Source organism: Panthera pardus, unplaced genomic scaffold, assembly GCF_024362965.1.
Source record: "Panthera pardus isolate Hobbes unplaced genomic scaffold, ASM2436296v1 HiC_scaffold_7, whole genome shotgun sequence".
Lineage (NCBI taxonomy): Eukaryota > Metazoa > Chordata > Mammalia > Carnivora > Felidae > Panthera > Panthera pardus.
The window spans coordinates 73,584,764-73,607,827 of record NW_026527002.1 but is presented as its reverse complement, the minus strand read 5'-3'; the positions used below and the strand labels follow the sequence as shown (position 1 = coordinate 73,607,827).

Here is a 23,064-nt window from a genome sequence, read left to right as displayed (position 1 = left end):
CCTCCCTCCCTCCCTCCCTCCCTTGCTTTCCTCCCTTCCTTCCTTCCACCAATATAATTTAGAGCCCCACAGTAACAGACATTATTCCAGGCAATGAGACTGTGGCAGAGAACAGGCAAAACGATTAGTATAGAAGGTAAGAACGTTAGGAAGGAAAGCCAAGCACACAGACACAGGTTCCTATTCATCCGTGGTCTCCCTTCCCCTCTGTCCGAGGACCTCAGAATCTCCAACCTAAAGGGAGCAGGCACTGTGTCTCCCACAGAGAGACTGTAAATGTAAAGCTGTGTATTTTCTCTTAGCAAAGCCAGCCTCCTTCCTTTCCTCCTTTCCCTGAGCGACCATGGAAAACTCACATCATCCTCTCGAGCCCCTGCCTCCTCCTCTAGAAAAAAGAAATACAAGGAGAATACTAATGTGTACCTACTCGATAGGGTTGCTGTAAGGCGATGAGTATGTGCACAAGAGAAGCTGGCAATTAAGATCACTGATTTTCTCATCTTGCAAATGACGTGGTGCCAGAGGGTGACAGGCGCCCAGGATACCCTGCAGGGGCAGGGGCTGGTGACAGGTAGGGGCAGGGGTAGCGGATGGGAAGGCAAGGCCCCGCTGAGGATGTGGGACCCGGGTGGAGAGGGAGGGGGAGCGAGAGCCTGGAGGGATGGCATCCCGGGGTGGGGGGAGGGCAGGAGGCCAGGCTGGGAGGTAGAGGAAGCTCCCCACCCAGGAGGGAAATGAAGGGTCCTAGCCGCAGAAGTGGATTGTGCTACCCAACAGAGGTGCCATGAATCTTACAAGAGTTCACATGTGCGAAGTGCTTAACACAGCCCCTGCATGTGACTGCCCAGGGTTGGTTACCAGCATCATTATTATGTTCCTGATACAAAGCACAGAAAGTAAAACTCTACACTTATTTTAGCTGGGGGGGGAGGGACCAAAACTGGGTAAGGAATCCTGCTCTGCACAGCCCCGGTCTCAGCACCAGCCTCGCCCCACCACCGGCCCCAGCCCCAGCCCCAGCCCAGCCAAAATGGGTGGCTAAGCTTCAGGTCCACTCCGCCCGGATGCTCCACAGCCATTTCAAATTCAACACACCCCACCACAACAAGCTGCTCAACACTTCCTCCAGCGCTGCACCTCACTGTGCTCTTTCCATCTCTCTAACGCCAAACCTGAGTGTTACCCTAACCTCTCCGTTCACATGGCAGCCAGCGGCCTCCACGTCCTCCCAGCAAACCCTCATTCCCCCCGCCTTGGGCCTGACCCTTCCTCACAGCACCTTGGGCTACGGGCTCTGGACTCGCAGGGCCTCCCACCCTGGCCCCTCACCAGGCTGCTTCTCCAGCTGCAGGGGTAAGGGGGGAGGGACAGTCACTACTGAGCAGGTGTTCCGGAGGTCAAGACCACGGGGCCGCTCCTGAAAACCGTCTAGCCATGGGAGGGCTGGGGAGGCTAACGGATAATGAGACTCAGATTTGAGGCAAAGAGGATCTGAGCGGGTAGGTGTGTTGGCATTTACGGGAGAAGGAGGCAGGAGCGGAAGAATCCCCCCTCCCCCGCCAGGCCCCCGTCCCCCCCCCCCCCCCCCCCCCCCCCGTCCTACACCCCTCACTGTGGGGAGCCAGCAACACCTCTTGGCGACACAGCGGCGCCTCCTCATCTGCAGGGATCCCTCCCACGCCCTCCTGCAGAGGTCCCCCAACTCTGGAAGGAGGACGGTCCCTTCCGGACGCGCGGCGGACCTGCCCGCCAGAGCCGAACCCCGGGAGTGAAGGGCGGGTGAGGGGCCACCGCGAGGCATGACCTGCTCCGAGCCCCGGAGCCCAGCGCCTGCTGAGTCACTGCCGCTGGCCCGGCCGCCGCCGTCCCCGCTCGGCTGGCTCTGGAGCCCTGCAACGCGGGGGGCCGCAGGGGTGCGCACGGGGAGCGCAGGAGAGGTGCTCGGCTCCAGCGGGCAGCAGAGCGTGGAGCTGGGGCCGGCGCCGGGCTTCGGCTTCTCACCGTGACTCAGCGGCCCCCGCCGCGAGCGGGGCGACACGCGGGGACACGCAGGCCTCCTCCGCGGTGACCCCCGCCGGGTTCCTCTCCGACCCGCTCCCGGCTCAAGCCCACGACGCTCAGACTGGCCCGAGGGTCGAACCCAGAACCCTGCCTCCGCTCCTTCCTGCCCCGATACTGGGGTGCTTACCGAAGACTGGGGGTGGGGGGGGGGGCGAGTAACTGGAATAAAGAGGAGGAAATAGCTTCAAAAGGCGCGTGCGCGCGCCAGCTGGACGCCGAGCCCTGACTTTAGGGCCCACCTGCTTGCACCCACCCCCCTCCGTCCACATTTTTCTGAAGCTCCAGTTTCCAGCTTCTCTCTCATCTGGGGCCAAAGACCCCAAGGCCAAAGGACCTCCTGGTGGGGAAAGAAACCTCGCCTCCGGCAGTGAGGACGGCCCAGACCCCCCCAGACCAGCTGGAGCTCCACCCCCAACTTGAGCCTGCGCAGAAGGGCCCTGGAGTGACCCCGGAGTGACCTGTGGTTCGCATCGTCTCATTGTAATGTCAAAATCGCCACCGAGGAGGAGCACGCGGTCGTTAACGTAACACAATGTACGTTTAGGCTTGGGTTTTGAAGGCGCACCCGCGACCTTGTGCCCGCCCCTGTTTACGATGACAAGGCTGCCCTACTATCTACATCATCATCCTGGGGGGGCCTGGCTGGCTCAGTGGGAAGAAGCATAGGCTCTTGATCTCGGGGTTGTGGGTTCGGCCCCTCGCTCGCTGTGGGGATCATGTAAGAAATAAAATCTTGGGGGCGCCTGGGTGGCGCAGTCGGTTAAGCGTCCGACTTCAGCCAGGTCACGATCTCGCGGTCCGTGAGTTCGAGCCCCGCGTCAGGCTCTGGGCTGATGGCTCGGAGCCTGGAGCCTGTTTCCGATTCTGTGTCTCCCTCTCTCTCTGCCCCTCCCCCGTTCATGCTCTGTCTCTCTCTGTCCCAAAAATAAATTAAAAAAAAAAAAAAGAAAGAAATAAAATCTTGACAAATAAATAGTCACCTAACCCTAAATAAAAGGAACCTATCCACCCTTGCTGGGGAGTCATACTTTGGAAGCTATCCCCGGCCCCGGGGGGGATCTCCTTATTTGCTGGAAATAGGTTCCTTTGTGTGACAACTCCACCTGATGTCTTCTCTACCTGTAACTCACCAAGGAGCAAACTCGCATTAGTTGAACTACAATGTCAGATGCCAATGTTGGTGACGTTGATCAGCCGCCGCCCACCGCGGGGAATTGCTTCCCAGCCGCCCCTCCCCTAAGCCAGCCTGCTGCCCTCCTGCTGGGTACCAGGCCACTGCCTTGGACAGCTTCTCCCCACCAGCCCCATCCCCAGTGACTCAGAGCCACATCCCTCCTCCTGGGTTGCCAGAGAAATAGTCACAATTCCTGGTGCTTGAAGTCCGCCTCCAGAAAGGTGGAGTAGACATACTTCTCCCTATTTCTCCTGCGAAGCACAGCTAAAACCCTTGGATAGTATACGTAAAACAGACAGAAGACGACACTGAAAGGTAGAAGGAAGGCAGCCAGCTAGCAACCTCAGCACGGAGGAACAATATGGAAGTAAGGTCCCCAGACTTTATTTTGCCTCACGTCTCTCAGACTGGGACAAGCCGGCAACCAGAGACACCGATAAGCACAGGGCTCAAAAAAAAAAAAGCCCCAAGAAAAGCTTCTTGAGCTGACGGTCCAGAAAAGGGGCAGCCTGGCAAGACAAAACCTTTTTCACAATAACTGCTCTATTCTAGCAAACCTCACAGAGAAAAATGTGGCTCCGCCTCCACCCATGCTAGCCAAGGCCAGAGGGGGGACCGTAGAATCCCACCTTTGCCTAACCCTAGGGAGGCTCCCCAACCCTCTGCCAGGATGGTGACAGAAGGGTCACATGGGGAGCGGGAGTTTCATCCTGGCCGGGCAGTAATGAACTACCCCCCCGCCCCCAACCCATGGGGTCAGTGGTTCTGTACTGTTCCTGGTCCAGTCTTCCCACATGTGTCTAGATTCTCTGTAAGCATCCTGTACGGTCGCCCATTCAGGCGGCTCGCTCACTCTTACTTGGTGGCTCTCAAGATGGAACTTCTCAACAGTCCCCTGATCCTAGTGCTGTCTCCGGGGAAATCCAGCAAGAGAGCCAAGATCTCCGCGTGCAGCCTGGCCCAATCTTTTCGAGTCTGTTCTGATTCGGTAACAGTTAAGATGCATTTGCTTTCTCTACTGCCTCTTTTCAAAGCAATTGTATCTGCCATGCAACTCCACTCCCTGACTGACCAGTCCGCTCTGGTCTTCAAAGCCCCATTGTCTATTTGAAATCTGGCCAGTTGGCCTTCTAAGGGCTCAGCCTTTCTCCCACACTGTATTCTCATGTTCTCCTATTTTTTTTAAAGATTGTTTTCGGGGTGCCTGGGTGGCTCAGTCGGTTGAGCGTCCGACTTCAGCTCAGGTCACGATCTCGCGGTCCGTGAGTTCGAGCCCCGCGTCGGGCTCTGGGCTGACGGCTCGGAGCCTGGAGCCTGCTTCCGATTCTGTGTCTCCCTCTCTCTCTGCCCCTCCCCCGTTCATGCTCTGTCTCTCTCTGTCTCAAAAATAAATAAAACGTTAAAAAAAAATTAATCTCCATTTCTTAAAAAAAAAAAAGATTGTTTTCAATCCCCCAATGCTCCTGTGCTGATTTCATCGAAGCATACTTTTTTAATGACTCCATTTCCTCCGTGATTTCCTGGGCAAGTCTGACTCCTAGAGACAGAGTATTTCAAGGATGAATGAACTTTAAATTGCCTGTGGGTCTGTAAGAATTTCACTGAATACTTTTCTTTTTCAAACTACAGAGATGCCATATTGTAATTATCTTCTCGCATTCTTTTCTCTTTAACTTTTTCAAGTTTAGAATAGATTTTAGATTTACAGAAATACTGAGTACAGAGAGTCCCCATATACCCTCCTTCACACCCAGTTTCTTCTCTTAGTAACATCTTACATTACTGTGGTGCATTTGTTACACTTATTGAACCAATATTTAGACATTGTTAACTAAGTCCATAGTTTGCATTAAGTTTCATTCTTTGTGTCTTAACTTTTTATTTTGAAGTGATTTTTTAATCTATCCAGGAGTTGAAATAATGGTAGACGTCCCTCTTTGATTTCACTGAATGTTAACATCTTACACAGTTGTATTGCGATTACCAAACAATCATCATCTGTCATCAATAAAATACTATCAACTACAGACATCAATGAATTTCACCAGTTTTCCCATGAATATCCTTTTTAATTCTAGGATCCAATCCAGAATCTTACATTCCATTCACCTATAAAATCTTCTTAGCCTCCTCTTTAGAAAATATTAAGGAATATACAAAAATTCTAGGACTATTAAGTGAGTTTAACAATCTCACAAGATATATAAAAAACAATTTTATTTACATTCTAGGAAACATATGAAAATGAAATTTTAAAAAAATATTCCATTTACAATACCAAGAATACTTAGAAATACATTCAACAAAAAGCACAAAATCTAAACACTGAAAACTACAAAATATTACTGAGAAAACTGTAACAGATATCCTGAATCAATGGAGAAATAAACCATACTCTTGGATCATAAGACTCAATAGTGTTAAAATGGTAATTGATCTGTAGATTGAGTGCAATTCCTGTCAAAATCCCAGCATGTTCTTAACAGTTGACGATCTGATCCTAGAATTTTTATGAAGATGCAAAAAATGGGATTGGCAAAAACATTCGAGAAGAAACATAGTTAGGGGAACCTGGGGGGATCCGTTGGTTGAGCATTCGACTCTTGATTTCTGCTCAGGTCATGATCTCACAGTTTGTGAAATGAAACCCCACGTTGGGCTCTGTGCTGACAGCTTGGGATTCTCTCTCTCTCTCTCCACCCCTCCCCCTGAATAAACAGGCATAAAAGAAAGAAGAAAGAACATACTTAGGGAGGAATTACACTGATTCCAAACCTTCCTATGAAGCTGCAGGAATCAAGACAGTGTGGTATTTGCTTAAGGATAGACGTGTAGAGCAACGGGAAGAGAATCCAGGGTACAGATAAATCTGTGTGTTCAGGTCAATTGATTTTGGATAAAGGCGCGTAGGCAATTCAAAGGGAAAATAATACTCTCAGCAAATGGTGCCGGAACAGTTGGATACTTACACGCAAATTAAACCGAGATGCCACTGCTCACCTGTCAGCATGGCTAAAATCCAGAACACTGGCAACACCAAAGGCTGGCGAGGAGGGAGAGTAACAGACTCTCACCCATTCAACCGCCCGTCGTATTTCAGTAGGTCTATTCCTGGATTCTGTATCCTGTGCCATCGGTCTAGACTTCCATCTCGTGGCCGCCTCTTCGCTGACTTGATGACTATGGCTTTGTAATAAGCCCCCCCCAATCAGGAATTGTCCTTTGTTCTTCTTTTTCAAAACGGGTTAGGCTATTCTAGGACCTTTGCAATTCTGTTTGAATTCTAGAATCAGCTTGCTCAGTTCTGTTTCTGAAAGTCTGTGGGGATTTTGCTCCGAATTGCATCAGTTCTGGGAAAACTGACATATGACAATGTTGCCTCTTCCAGTCTATGATCTTGGCATATTTGTCTATTTGCTGATCTCATCTTTATTCTAGCATTGTTTTGTAGTTTTCTGTGTACAGGTTCTGCATACATATGTGTTCAGATTTACCCCTAAGCATTCATATCTTTGATGCCACTGAAAATGGTATTTTTTTTAAAATTTTTTTAACGTTTTATTTATTTTTGAGACAGAGAGAGAGCACGAATGGGGGAGGGGCAGAGAGAGAGGGAGACACAGAATTGGAAACAGGCTCCAGGCTCTGAGCCATCAGCCCAGAGCCCGACGCGGGGCTCGAACTCACGGACCGTGAGATCGTGACCTGAGCTGAAGTCGGACGCTTAACCGACTGAGCCACCCAGGCGCCCCTGAAAATGGTATTTAAAAAAATTTCAATTTCTGATAGTTTGCTGCTAATGTGTAGAAATGTTAGTCCTAGTAGCATTTTGGTAGAGTCCTTAGATTTTTTTTTTTCATGTGCAGGTCACTTCAAAATGTTTCTTTCTTCCTTTTCCCAGTAGTATGCCTTTTATTTTTCTTCCTTTATTGCTCAGTGACTTATTGCACTAGCAGGACTTCTGGAGCAACACTGGATACAAGTGGTGGCAGTGGACATTCTGGCCTTCCTCCTCATCTTAGGGAAGAAAGTATTCACTTATCACAATGACATTAAAGGTAAGTTTCTCAGTGGATGCCTTTTATCGGAATGCAAAGTCCCGTCTATTCCTTTTCCAAGTTTTCAATCATGAATAAATGCCGATATTTAGGAAACGCTTTTGCTTAGCTTATTGAGATGAACAGATTTTTATTTTGACGGTATATTACATTGATTTTCTAATATTAAACCAAATTTGTATTCCAATGGAATACTCAACTTGATCTTGATAGATCATCCTTACTTTGGGTCACAGGCTTCATATTGCTAATATTTTGTTGAAGACTTTTGTGTCTATTCAAGAAGACCACGTATTGGTCTGATTTCCTCCCCTTGTTGGCGTCTTTTCCTGGTCTGGCACGAGGTCAAAGTTGGTCTCCAAAAGTGAGTGCTCCTTTCGTCTCTATTTTCTGTCCATGTTTGTGCAAAATTGAGATTTCCTCCTTACTTGTTTCATAGAATTCACATTCAGACCTGGAGTTTCGAGGAAACATTTTTATTAACAAATTCAATTTGTTTAATTTCATTTTGAGTCACTTTTGGTAGCCTGTGTCTTTTGAGGAACTTTTCCATTTCACATAAGCTGTCAAATTTGGCATTTGACAGTTTTGCATAATATCCCTTTTTAAAAATTGTTGGACACGTAGTAACATTCCCTCTTCCATTCTAATTTTTGATCAGTCTCCATAGGAGTTAACCAATTTCATTGGTTTACTCAAAGAATCATTTTGGTTTACACTGTTTCACTATTGTTTGCACATTTCGTAGGTCATTGATTTCAGCATATTTCCTTTTCTATTTCAGTTTTGTTTCTCTAGTTTTCAAATCTTAGATGGGTGATTTTGTCCTACATTCTATTTCTAATGTGTAAAATTGAGGTACAATTGACAAATATTAGTTTCAGGTGTACATGATTTGATATTTGTAGATATTGTGAAACGATCATAAAAGGTCTCGTTAAAATCCGTGTTACCTTTTTAATATAAACATTTCAAACTACACATTTCCCTCTGATATTGCTTGAGCTGCAACTCACAAATGTTAGCGTGTCGTTTTACTTTTCATTCCATTAAAAATATCTTCTAATTTTGCCTGTAATTTTTCTCTTTGACTCATGGTGATTTACAAGTATGTTGATAATTTCCAAACATTTGGGAGCGGGGGGGGGGGGGGGGGGGGGGGGGGGATGGTTTCCAGAGATCCAAAATTGATTTCCAGTTTAATTCCATTGTTGTCAGTGAACATATTATGATTTCAATTATTTTAAATGTATTGAGGCCTGTTTTATAGCCTAGTATACTGCCTATCCTTCTGAGTATTCCATATGCACTTGAAAAGGAAATTTCTATTCTCATGTTGCTGGGTCAAACGTTCTGTGTCAATTACATCAAATTGACTGTTCACATTTGTTCGTGTCCTATGTCCTGATTTGCTACTTGTTCTATCAATCAGTGTTAAAGGAGGGTTGAAATCTTGAACTATAATTGTAGATTTTTTCCATTTTCTATTCAGCAGTATTAGTGTCCTATATTAGTCCTATAAATACATTTCTGTTGTAATATACTTGTGTGTGTGTGTGTGTGTGTGTGTGTGTGGACAAAAGAATGATAGAGACCTGTAAGTATAAAGGAAGATACATTCTATTGGGAAAGGCAAAAAAGAGAATATACAAACATGTAGAAGTTCCCAATGTCAAGGAAGAGCTTGTTTTGAAAATAGATGTTGGTCTACAGAACAATTGATTTATTACGTTTAAAAATAACATGTTGATTTCAATACGCCAATATTTACAAATTGGAAATCACACCCTCTGCAACTGTTTACATTTATAATGAACAGTTTTAAATGGCAGAATCAAAGCTCCATTGCCCATAGCAGTGCCCTCAGCTGTGCAGATCTTGGCTTTTTCCTCCCCACTCCCCCACTTCTCGCTTCTTCACTCCAACTTCCTTGGCCGATCACTTAAATACAGTAAGTACACTTGAGTCTGGTCTTCAGATCCATTTTTAGGGGTACCCCAAGACAGAAGTACCGGGAGTGGATGGTAATTTTTCACAATTCCTATGCAGAGGTCAAAAAACATCCACAGACCATTTTTTTTAACGTACATATTCTATTTTCCCCAAACCCCTCCACCTACAAATCTAATTATTTTTCCTTTCTTTTGCCTCTTTGCACTCTCTGGTACCACCCATCTCTTTGAAAAAAATAGGTTTGTTATGTTTCTATTAGCCTGTAGACTAGGAGTTTATTGATTCTATATCCAGCCACATAACCTGATGGCTGGAACACGGATGACACTGAAATGTGACCACACTTAATTTGCAACCCCATCATTTAATAAGAGCTTCTAGGTACCTTATTTGCTTCATTTAACTCTCAAAACAGTCGTTAGGCATTATCCACATTTTATAGATAAGGAAAGCCAAGCTCAGAGAGATCGCTGCTGCTAAACTGCCCGAGTGAAAACTCGAGTGGCAGATTGCAATGCCTGCCCTACGACTGCCAGGTCACTGCTCACTGACACCGCCCCTCCACGGCAGGCACGACGCAGGGGGCTCCAGGTCGGAGGCCTCGGATACGGAAGAGAAATCGAAGCTTGAATAACTGTCGGGGTTCGTAGAAACACAACAATGGAGAACCTTCCAGAAGAGGGAAATGTTAAGAAGGAAGCAAGCACAGTCTACAAGTGAGGCTGAATTGAAATGACTCGAGATGCAGATTACACAGAACGGATTTGGTTTGAAATGGTCACCAGTGGCTTCAGAGAAGGAAACTGAAACCCACCTCCGCTAGGAAGAGACCATGGGCTCGAAGAACACGGGGTTTGCATCTCGGACCTGCCACGGAAGCCTTACCCGGGACAGGTGTCTAAGTGTCTGTACGCTTCAGCTTCCCTGTCCCGAGAACCTTCTTGTTTGCCCCCCCGAGCACACAAGCCTGAAATCGGGTTCTGCAGGTAACGTAAAACACCGGCTTCCTGAGAGAAGCAGGCACTCGGGAAGTCTTAATCCTCTGGCCTGGCAGTGACCGTTTTCCTGAATTACAATGAAGACCAGGTTAGCATCTCAGGGGCCGGAAGTAACCCCTCCATCGCAAGATGTGCTGAAGAACTAGGGGGACGGCAAAGAAATCAGCACAGGCGGGGATGGGACGGATACGGGGTTTCAAAAGGGGGTTCTCTCCACGTCATGTCGCAGCCGAGAGTGAAGCTGGAGAAGGTCCAGCTCACTGGAGGGGAACTGGGGTGCTTCGTTTCAAACGTGTAGAGCATGCACGTGGAGAGGAAGTAAGTCAGTGAAAACACAGAGTATCAGGTAAAAGGGCTTTACCTGCAATGAGGAGAGGAACCTAGCTCCTTTAAGGAAGTAAGTCAGAAGGACGGCACACAAGTACGAGGAAGCAGATTCCCCTGGCCACTACCACGCTAAGGATCCCTCCCGCCAGTGCTCCTTCTCTTCTGTCGGGGCAGCAAGGACAAAGTTATCTTTTCAAGAAACACCCTCTCTGGTTTACTGCTTCTACTTAAATACATAGATTTTTTTTAATCCACTCATCTGAAACCTCTCACAATGGACTGACTTCTCAAAAACGAATTCATATTCTTAAACAAGGAAAGGCTCAGCCAACTCGTTGCTAAGACGTCAACCGATTGCTGATATACTCTATATTGAAAGGATATGTGCATGAAAGTGACCTGGCATAGATTTTCTTTAAAAATCTAAATTAAAAAATTCAGACTTTCAATTCATACACACAGAAGCAGAGCCAAAACTGAGTAATCTAGGTATTAACGGGAAGCCTCCCGTTTGCTGGCTTCTAACAAGTAAAGGGATCCGATTACAATGTTCTCCAAGAACAAATGCACGTCGATTTAACTGTGGCCCCTTCCCAGGGACTGAGAAGACGGGTATCACTAGGCACAAAGGGTTTCTGTGTACGTGACAAGAACCTAGGCAACTCCACTATCCATAGGTTAAGGATGCTATTCGCTCCACTCTGGAGGGGAAAAGAAAAAGACACAAGTTCAATATCCGGAATTTAACCACAACAGAGAGAAGATTAGAGCCATTCTTTTTTTTTTTTTTTTTTTTTTTTTTTAACACGAATGAAAGACATAGTTATCAATCTTGAAATACAGGCATTAGCAAGTTTACTCCACACATGGAATACAGGCACTATTATTTTTTTTTTTTACTTTAATATGCAAATTTAAGCAAGTATCCCAATCACCTCTACGAAAGCTTTTCATTTCCCAGTAAGACCTCTGACAAAGTGAATGCAGAACGAGTGAAATACACAGGACCTTATGTTATGTCTGTTGGTCTTTGGCACATTTATCAAGTTGGAAAATGTCAGAAGGCAATAAAAATTTCGAATGACTGTTTTGCACATTCTTTTAATCGTCTTTACATCAAAATATAAGGCCACAAAAAGGCAAGCTGAAATTTCAGGATATGTGGAATAGTTTTAATAAAGAGTTTTACATACAGTACCTTACATATAGAACAGTGTGTTTGCAAATTTAAATAATATCTGAATGTACAGTGGCATGTATTCTTATCAAAGATAAATTCAAGTTTACTGTGTATCAGTTCTACAATGCATTTACACAGATCGCTAGAACTGATAAACAGAATGAGGCATAAAATATTCAAGTGTTATATCATCAAATAGCCTCCTCTTAACAGTCTTTTTCCCCCTTTTTAAAAAAGTTTCAAAACCTGTACATACATTTTTAATTTTTAAAAACAGTCTGTTAAAAGGTAACATTTCATGTTAACCACCAACTCTTATAGTCTATAGTAATAAAACTAGATATGTGTAGATATAAATATGTGTAGACTATGTACATATGTACGTTGAGTGTTTGTTTCAAACAAGCACACGCGGACGCACACCTGCGCACAAAGCATGGTGGCACACGACTCACAAGGGCACTGGCAGACAGGAGGGCCCGGGCCCGAACTCCAGCAAGAGCTAACTCAGCAACTTATAGTTGCCTTTGGTTTCAGAAATTTGTCCATTTGTGACCAAAGCTAAACGTTTTGAGTGCGCGTGTATTTTTTAAAAATAAAATTCATCTTCAGAAATGAAGCGTTTCCAGTATTCCACTACCAGCAGTTAAAAAAATCCACAGCCACAAATTGTTTTGACATTTTTGTCACTCCTCATCCCAGCTGAGGTTATTTACAATTTTTATCTGAAGGCAAACACCAAGCATACTCAGGATCAAGCTGTACACCGATGCCTGAATACCGCATTCAACTCTACAGAGCACGTGTGTCCCGTGTAGGATATCGGGTGTCTGATGGGCTGACGGCCTATGTAAGACGTTGGGAGTAGAACTCCCAGGGTATTTAACGTTCTCTCCCCAGCAGCGTCATCGTCATTTGGCACGCTGACCCTTCTGTGAGCCATTCTGTTTACAATGAGCTTACTGCCTGCAAAATAAATTCCAATTATTTGGCATTTGTTTTTAAATATGTAATCATAATGAAGCAAGAATTCCACAACTGTTTTCCTGGGAAGTGAGGCTTCCACTGTCAGTTTTCTGATTAAGGACATTCATCACCTAACAAACAGCTCATGATCCTATAGAAGTTTAAATACTCTAAACTGCGGTGCAGCCGGACGAACCGTGGAGAAGACAGTTCGTCTAAGCAACCTTACAGAACTCTCCGGAATTTCCATTTCCTCTACAATTGTGCTGTAGGCCAAATTCTGCTTCGTAACATGGACCTCTCTACTAAAAATTACATAAACACACCATACTTCTTTCTACAGGTATCTCGAGCTTCGTGTAAGCAACTATTCAAAACTCCTGCCAACTCGATTTCCTTGGCATAAGTTATATTCCACGTCACTGATCCCTGGCATAGATCACATTATCGTTTGTAGCTTGCTCATAAGCTTTTTTTTTAACATCAGCTTCCTTGATAAAGCTGTTCTTCATTTTCCTTTCCAAGGTGCCATCCTATTGATGTCACAAATCAGTAAATGACCAAACAACACTAAGCTTTTTATAACTATCCACGTAGCAGTCATGTGGATAATAAAAACGATCGCCTGAAGAGACCCACGTTCTTTTCATTCGGCTTTCAGTGCTGTCATACGGAGCAAAGAGTCGCTATCTGCTGTACTTTGCCCATGTCGACTAGGAGCTGTTTGATATGGCGCTTAAGTTGGGGCAGTCTCGCAAGAGGATCCGGTGGCTCCAACTCCCCTGTGAAATCCAGCCAGCTTTCCAGAACTAAGAGACAGAACAGAACAAGCAGATTGAAACGGCAACTGGGAGAAGTCACAAAATGGTGTAACTGGGAGGCTGGGGGAGGATGGAGACAGAGACGACGTCCCCTTCTCTAGAAGGGCCAACAGACTCATGCCTGTCTAAGGGTATAGCATCCGTCACACCTATCCCACGAGAGTTCTAGTCCTTCTTGGTGACTTTGTTATTATTTTAGATAATTCTTTCCTTTATAGGTATAAGCTAATTTCATTTTGAACATCTCCTTCTACTCTCTTCTGGAACAGGAAGTAACAGTTCCCTGTGCCTGCTGAAGCTTTCTATTATTTTAGATTTAAATCCTCTCTACTCCATTTTCAATGAAATTTAGCTACTCTCGCCATTGTTTTTCTTAAATCAGGAAGTTCTTAACAAAGGAAAGGAGCTGGCAATTTCTCAGTGTCCCTTTCAGTCCCACTATTTTATCATTACTTTTAAAAATATGCAAGCACGTTAGAAGTCTAGGCAGAATACAATTAGTTATTCTACACTTTTTATTAATAATAAGGGACAGTGTCAAATTGCACATTTTTTTTCCCTTCAGAAATCTACTCAAAACGTTACAGTAACAAAAAGCTAGCTTAAACCCAATGGAAGATGCTTTTGAAATGGTTTCCATTTTCTCTTTTCTCAGGCAAAAACAAAGCAGAAGGAGTTCTAATTTAGTGTGGGGTGAAATTTAAAAATGGGAATATAATCTATGTATGACGTTAGGAAAAAAAACCAAAACACTGGATTAGGAATTAGGTAATCTTACCCTATTTTCTCAACTTTCCTGTCTATACCCTCAGGCTCCTGTGTGATAAAAAACAAAACTATAAAAGAAAACCATTTGAAAATGTGTCTGCACACTTAAGGTTTACCTATCCAGCTTGCAGGAGTTTCCTGTTGTTAATTTTACTGACCTACTGACCAAAGTGATAGCAAAGATACAAAGTGTTTTCCCCCATATTTTAAATATGCTTAAGGTCCGTAAACTAACTTCCAAAAAAAAAAAAAAAAAAAAAATCACAGTTCAATGAAACTAATAAATATTCCATATGTGCTTTATACTGCACCCAGCAAATGGGCAGTATTTAATAAATATCCAACTTTAGCTTTTATTTTTATTTTTTAAATTTTAAATTTTTTTTTAAATTTTTTAAATTTACATCCAACTTAGCATATAGCGCAACACTGATTTCAGGAGGAGATTCCTTAATGCCCCTTCCCCATTCAGCCCACCCCCCTCCCACAACCCCTCCCGTAACCCTCTGCTTGTTCTCCATATTTAAGAGTCTCTTATGTTTTTTTGTCCCCCTCCCGGTTTTTATCTTATTTTTGCTTCCCTTCCCTTATGTTCATGTATTCTGTGTCTTAAAGTCCAATAAATACCCAACTTAAAAAAAAAACCAAGATAATATCCAGTCATACTGTCTTCAGCCTAAAAGACCCCAAACGCCATCTGTGTTAAATGAGATGTAAATGAGCAAGACGCTCCATCGGGACAGACAGGATCTACAGTTCCCACCCGGTAATTCACATAACACTTCACATAATGTCTCTGTAACAACAACGAACACTTTACATACTAGAGTCACTGTATTTTAGTTCTTTCTTAAAATTACCATCGACTTCTTTTTCTATTAGGTCCATCCTGCTGGCAACTTCTTTCTGGACATTCTCTATGTGAGTAAGGAGATTGAGCTGCCACTGAAGATGTGCGTGTCCTGAGTCGTCAGTGCTCTTTTTATCATTATAAATAAATACCGTATTCCTTTCAGCCGGATTCTTCTCCAAAGAACCATTGGAAAAAAAACAAAATGGGGCAAAATATAATGTCATAACGGGAAAGACAGCATGAAACACCTCACTACCACAATGATCAGTGAAATCCAACCTGACTCACAGAACAGTCTTAGAGGAAGTGCTAGCATATAATTACATTTTATCTGCTGGTCCTTAGAAGAGCAAAAATGCCTTCCATGTCTCTCCACGATGCCTCGCACAGGGCCACACAGGGTGGAAGTCATTCAATAAAACATGCTAAAGAAACGAAGTCGCTAATTATACTCTGTAACTAAAAAGCCCAGCTAATTTTAGACTGACCCCTTCTTCGATTAATCCAAACTAAGGACATAAGTGGAGCGAAGGCAGAAAGCAATGATGGAAAAATCATGAAAACTGGCAAAGGCCAGTTTAAAGTCAAATTAACTGTAGGCTGTAATTAACTGCTGCAATTAAATCAATGAGGCAAGAGAAAGTTAAGAATCTTTTAAAAACTTAAAAAAAATGTAAACTGCTTAACACATACACAGAAAATCCGAACTGAGACTCACCAGAAAGAATTCATTTCATAAAAGGGATATGAATTTCACAAAATAATTTGCCACAAGTATCAGGAAATGTAAGCTTCCCAAATTTATTTACCGTGATTTCTTGACGAAATAGGCCAGAAAAATAAAGGATTATTTTAGTGGCATTACTAGCTGAAAATCAATGAAAAATGAGGAAACGGCATCACTAAGACAATCCCTGTGACTAGGAAAGAAGTTTACAAATATTCAGTGTACAAAGAGCTATAAAAACCCACTGTATCGCCTAATGGAATTGATACGCAGACACAAATGAAATGTGCTATAGTTTTAAAAAGGTTAGAGCACCATCTTTTATCTGAAACACACAAAAAGAGCAGAAAAATTATATTAACATATACATACCCGCACACATGCACGCATTCTCGCACACAGACAACTTCATTTGGAAAAAACCGTGGCTCATGGTTTTCGGAGGCATCTAAGTGCATTTATAAAACTGAGACTTGGGGCACCTGGGTGGCTCAGTCGGTTAAGCGGCCGACTTCGGCTCAGGTCATGATCTCGCGGTCCATGAGTTTGAGCCCCGCGTCGGGCTCTGTGCTGACAGCTCTGAGCCTGGAGCCTGTTTCGGATTCTGTGTCTCCCTCTCTCTGACCCTCCCCCGTTCATGCTCTGTCTCTCTCCGTCTCAAAAATAAATAAACGTTAAAACAAACAAACAAACAAACAAACAAAAAACTGAGACTTTGGTTAGGGCAAAAGTTGACTGCATCTACAATTCTGAACTAGGGGATAATTAAATGTTCAAATGGCCAGTGTTTTCTTATAGAGAAGCAAAAGATGTTTTCACCCTGACCAGGCACCCGTGAACTTGGAAATATAAGCATAATTTTACTGGGAATTTAGTTGTTTGATTTTAGAAAATTTTCCTACGTTCTATCCTATCTTCCAAGCCAAAACAAATGAGATAGTTCTACCTTGTCAGGCATCCCATCTTCTTTCACTGAATACTGTGAACGGTTTTTATCTTTCCTGCGGAATTCTTGTTCTTCTTCAAAACTACTAACATCGTCGTCGTCTGAGCTCCCGGGGTCTGCGAGAGATTTGCAGTCTTGACCAAAATTTTGTGGCTTTTGGTAGCTGTGCTCACTTGTTATGTAAGTTCCTTCCATTTTTAGGGGCACACGAGGTGGTTCTTTGTGGTTCTGAACGTGGTATTTCTTCTCCTCAACACTCCCTGTGTCTTGTGCTGTCATTTTTTTCTCTACCCCCGCAATTCCTTGATCTTGGTCTTTTTGCTTTCCAGAACAAGCCCAGAGATGGAGGTCGGGATGATGTTTATTCCTTACAACAAAGTTGGAGAAAAGAGCAGTTCAGGAAAAAACAAGTTTCAGAATGTAAGATGACACAGGTAACCCTTCTTGTCCGTGCCTGTTTCACACCAAGTGTGCGCGCTCGGGCAGACCGACCCCACTTCCCCACTGAAAACCTAGACTCCCACCCGGGGACCCCGGTTAGGAAGAGGGCAGGGACTCTAGACAAAAGCAGACGTACGCTTTAGGTTAACCTACCCCAGAACTTAAGCCAAAGTTGGAATTCTCACGATTTTACAGAAATAATACTGAGGTAGAAGAAAAGCATTGGTGAATGTAATTCTGTGGACAGTTCACAGCAATACTTGATATATGTGCACTTCTTTTTCTGACTTTTCACTGGATTTTTTAAAATTGTATGGCATGAAAAACTTTCATGTGAGTCCATTTTAACAGCTTCATCCAATCAAAAAGTGATACTTGCTCCTGATAAAACATTCAGGCAATAAATGTGTACAAAGGAAAAACCTCCCTGCGTGGCAATCATAAAAAACTGAGGCATAACCTTTCAGACATTTTCTATACACATAAAATTATATTTTACCTATTTATTTTTTTAACTACAGGTCTGACAAAGAACTTCTACTTTTGGTTTAATTACTCTTTTTAAAGGGGTAAGCGTACACTTTCTCTTCTTACACACATGGGGCTCTCAATTTGCCTTCTTCGCATATGACACATGTGGGCAGCTCGCCACATCAGGACACAGACGTTTCCCTTAACTCTAGCAGCTGAACGGTATCAGTGTGCCACAGTCTGGGCTCACCAGCCAGTCCCCCACCTACCGACGTGCGTGCGTGTGATCGCTGCGCACAAGTGGGGCTTTCAGTCAGATATGGAGCGGCTGGATAATGGGTACACGTTTTAAATTGGGAAGTAACTGCCCAAGTGGCTTCCAGAGAGGTTGTACTAATTACCTCCTCACCAACAGTCTACAATGACGCCCTTTTATCTACCCCATCCTCACTAAACATGTGAGCGTGTGATACTGCACAGCTAATTCATCATTAAAATCCTTCACTGAGTACAACAGGAATTCTTTCATCAGAGGTGGTAAGAAAGGAGGATATTCAAGAGGCATAAACCTTTCAGAAGGCTCAATAATGTTGGTGAATTATTTCCAGATTAGATAAATACCCAGGGGTCAAATTAGTCTTCTTCTAATACCCAAGTATTATTTCTGAAATGATAAATTTTAACTTTTGAACCCTTAATAATTTAGTAACAGAAAACACTAAAATTCTTACCCAGTAAGAGACATAGCAGAAAGCTGGTTTTATAGTCTAACGGTCCAATGGGTCGAATCCTACTGTGCCACTGAGGATCCTAGACAAGTTACATAACCTCTGTCTTTGACTACCCACCTATCAAACGAGGTAGGATCTATTTTTCAGGCTTATTTTAAGGATGAAATAAAATCTCATATGAAAGCACCGATTTCTGGCATGAAGTAGACTTTATTTTCAGACTTTCAATAAATCGCTAATGACAACAATTTCTATCATTAGAAACATTAACATAAAGAGAGGCCACAGACATGAGGCCAAATTGGTCCAGTTTAAATCCTTATCGAAAGAATGAATGCATTGAAATTCAAATTCCTATCAGGGACAACCAGGCTTTCATCTTTTAAGTTTACTTTTTTTTTTTTTTTTTTAATCCCTACACCCAACGTGGGGCTCGAACTCACAACCCTGAGATCAAGAGTCGCATGCTCTTTCGGGGGAACCTGGGTGGCTCAGTCGTTGAGCGTACAACTCTTGGTTTCAGCTCAGGTCACGATCTCACAGTTCGTGGGTTGGAGTCCCGCATCTGGCTCCGTGCTAACAGCGTGGAGCCTGCTTGGGAGAATTCTCTCTCCCTTTCTTGCTCTCTCTCTCTCTGCCCCTTCCCTGGCTTGTGTGCACCTGCAAATACACTGAACAAAGGAGAGTCAAGATGGTGGAAAAGTAGAAGAATTGGAATTTCTCTCATCCCTCAAACACAGCAGTATTGAGGTCAGAACACTTGGAACTCCAGGAACCCAGGCTGCAGAGTGACGGACACATCTTCCCGGGTGTCGGGAGACAGCTTGGCAGGACAGAGGTGGGTGTTCGAAAATTGGGAGAGATAAAACGTGTGGCGTAGGCATGGAGAAAAGGGAGCCCCTTTGATGGAGAAACAAAAGGAAGAGAAAGAGAGGCCGTGGAAGAGTGGGATTGTGTTTGGCCAAGAGAAAAACCTCTCTGGACCACAGACAGAATGAAAACTACAGCCTCGGGAATGAAGATCAGAGTTTTCAGGGTTGCACGACATGGTCCGGACCCGAGCCCGCCGTGTGCGTGCCCCTAGAGGGAAAAGGAGCTGGCCCTGGGGTTCTGTAATGATCTGGGGGCACACTGGGAGAGAGCAGTCCCCTCCCTTGAGTACTGTGGGAAGAGGGTATAGAGGGTCAGGACAAAAGACCCCGCAGGCGCCAGCCAGAGGCCCACTGTCGACTAGGGGAGTGGCGCTATGGTTCCGGAGAACCAGGCCACATAGAGCGGGATCCTTTAAGACATCAGGATTTTAATCCCAGCCAAGCGCCTGGGAGGCACGGGAGACTGTGGAGCAGGACAAACCGGCTACCTGTGCCTGTGCAGCACTGAGAGGACAGCCTGAACAGTGTGGTTTGCGACAGCCCGTAGAGGGAGGATAGACTGGGGTGTTGTGAATTTTCTCCCCATCACCAACAAGGTGGAGTTTCAGGAAACAGGACGCGGCCCTGCAGTGGAGGGGGGACCTCACCCCTCTGTGCCCGGTAACTGCGTATCTACGAGAGACTGACACTGATCAAACCAGACGGACCCTCCTCCAGACCAGCACAGCCACCAGTCCCAGGCAGCGACACCCAACTGTCCTGCAGTTTTGCATTTTCTGATTTGATTTTTGGTCAATTCTTATTTTGAATGTGTGTGCGTGTGTGTGTGTGTGTGTGTGTGTGTGTGTGGCTTTTTTTTTTTTCTTTATGTTTCTTTCTCTGTTCGGGTTGTCTGTTTAATCAGGCATTTTACTCTATCCTTTTTACACCTTTCTGTAACTCCTTCTTTATTTTCCTCTCTCTCTCTCTCTGGATTAAGCCTTATAGTTTGATTCTCTGCCTGGTCTTTTTTTTCCACCTCTGTCATCTCTCTCTTTGTATGGGATAAGGCTTCTCCCAGCCCCTCCTCCACCTTTTTCCATTTTTTTCCAGGGTTACTTCAAGAAACAAATCAAAGCACAGCTGGTGGAAGGTCCAAACCACCACTACGAGTAGGGAAATAACGCAACCAGAGTCACAACAACAGGGAGCATGCAAGACATTCCAAAAACACCTCCTGAAGGGCCAGGCCCTGGACAGTGTATGACCCCTTTTTAATATAGCAGTGCTCGCAGGTATAGGACACATGACAAGCTATTAAAACACATAAAAGAAAACTAGCCAAAATGACAAAACAGAAGAATTCTCCTCAAAAGAAATTCCAGGAAGAAATGACAACCAGAGAACTGCTCAAAACAGATATAAAAAAGGTATCTGAACATGGATTTAGAACAACAGTCATTAAGACTAATAGCTGGGCTTGCAAAAAGCATAGAAGACAGCAGAGAATCTCTAGCTGTGGAGATCAAGGACCTAAGAAAGACTCACAACGAATTAAGAAATGCTATAAATGAGATGCAAAATAAACTAGATGCAGTGACAAAAGGATGGAAGAAGCAGAGGGCAGAACAGAAGATAAAAATATGGAAAATGATGAAACTGAGAGAAGGAGGGACAGGAAATGACTAGACCACAAGGGGAGAATTAGAGACCTAAGTGATTCAACGAAACATAATAAACCTCACAATAAGGTTTATCTGAACAAGCTATAGCTGAGAACTTCCCTAATCTGGGGAAGGAAGCAGACATCCAAGTCCAGGAGGCACAGAGAACTGCCTTCAAAATCAACAAAAACATGTCAACACCATGACATATCATAGTGAAACCGCCAAAATGCAAAGACAAAAATTCTGCAAGTGGCTAGGGACAAACGGGACTTAATCTATAAGGGCAGACACATAAGGGTAGTAGCAGACCGGTCCATGGAGACGTGGCAGGCCAGAAGGGAGTGGCAGGAAATATTCAATGTGCTGAATAGGACAAATATGCAGCCAAAAATCCTTTATCCAGCAAGGCTGTCATTGAGGATAGGAGAGATAAAGGCTTTCCCAAACAAAAACTGAAGGAGTTCATCACCACTAAACCAGCACTGCAGGAGATCCTACAGGGGAACTCTGTGAGTGGAAAGCAGCAAAGACTACAAAGGACCACAGACATCACAAGCACAAAACCTACAGATAACACGACACTAAATCCGTATCTTTCAATAGTCACTCTGAAAGTAAATGGACTAAATGCCCCAATCAGAAGACCTAGGGTATCAGAATAGATACAAAAACCAAGATCCATCTATATGCTGTCTACAAGAGACCCATTTTAGACCTGAGGACGCAGGCAGATTGAAAGTGAGGGGATGGAGAACCACCTATCATGCTACTGGAAGTCAAAAGAAAGCTGGAGTAGCCATACTTATATCAGACAAATTAGATTTTAAACCAAAGACTAACAGGAGATGAAGGACATTATATCATAATTAGGGGGTCTATCCATCAAGACCCAACAATTATAAACAATTGTAAATAAATATATGAAGCACTCAAATATATAAAACAATTAATTACAAACAACAGCAAACTTATTGATAATAATACTGTAATTGTAAGAGACTTTAATACTCCATTTATAACAATGGACAGATCATAGAGACAGAAAATCAATAAGGAAACAACGGCCTTGAACGATATACTGGACCAGATTGTCTTAACAGATACATTTAGAACTTTTCATCCAAAAGCAGCAGAATACACATTCTTCTCGAGTGCACATGAAACATGTTCTAAAACAGATCACGTAACAGCCTAGGTCACAAAACAGCCCTCAACAAATATAAAAGGATTGAGATCATACCATGCATATTATCAAATCACAACGCAACGAAACTTGCAATCAACCACAAGAAAAATGCATGGAGATTAAAGAACATCCTACTAAAGAATGAATGGGTCAACTGGAAAATTGAAAAAAAATTTAAAAATATATGGAAGCAAATGAAAATGAAAACATGACAGTCCAAACCCTTTGGGATGCAGCAAAGGCAGTCCTAGGAGGAAAATAGATCGCAAACCAGGCCTATCTCAAAAAGCAAGAAAGATCCCAACTGCAGAACCTAACCTCACACCTAAAGGAACTAGAAACAGAGCAGCAAAGAAAGCCCAAAGCCAGCAGAAGAAGAGAAATAATAAAGATAAGAACAGAAATAAACAAAATAGAATCCAAAAAAAATAGAACAGATCCATGAATCTAAGAGCTCGTTTTTTGAAAGAATAAACAAAATCGATAAACCCCTAGCCAGACTTCTAAGAAGAGAGAGAACCCGAATAGATAGAATCACGAATGAAAAGAGGAGAGATCACAACGAACACCACAAGAATACAAACAATTATGAGAGAATACTATGAAAAATTGTATGCCCACAAACTGGACAATCTGGAAGACATGGACAAATTCCTAGATACCCACACACTACCAAAACTCAAATGGGAAGAAATAGGAAATTTGAACAGACCCCATAACCAGCGAAGAAATTGAAACGGTTATCAAAAATCTCCCAACGAATAAGAGCCCTGGCCCAAATGACTTCCAAGGGGAATTCTACCAGACATTTAAAGCAGAGTTCATACCTATTCTTCTCAAGCTGTTCCAGAAAAATAGACACGGAAGGAAAGCTCCCAGACTCAT

General features: G+C 43.8%; 1 protein-coding gene across 9 annotated transcripts in view; it reads right to left on the bottom strand.

The window, feature by feature from the left end:
* Positions 1–11,656: 11,656 nt before the first annotated feature.
* Positions 11,657–23,064, bottom strand: part of PHF20L1 (PHD finger protein 20 like 1) — an 86,204-nt gene continuing 74,796 nt past the window's right edge. For all 9 annotated transcript variants that reach the window (XM_053896512.1, XM_019459812.2, XM_053896511.1 and 6 more), the window contains 3 exons: positions 16,833–17,199; positions 15,167–15,329; positions 11,657–13,526 (listed from right to left, as the gene is read on the bottom strand). In XM_053896512.1, the coding sequence (XP_053752487.1) occupies positions 13,384–13,526; positions 15,167–15,329; positions 16,833–17,199 (673 nt within the window). In that variant the 3' untranslated portion in view covers positions 11,657–13,383. The remainder of the gene's footprint in view (positions 13,527–15,166; positions 15,330–16,832; positions 17,200–23,064) is intronic.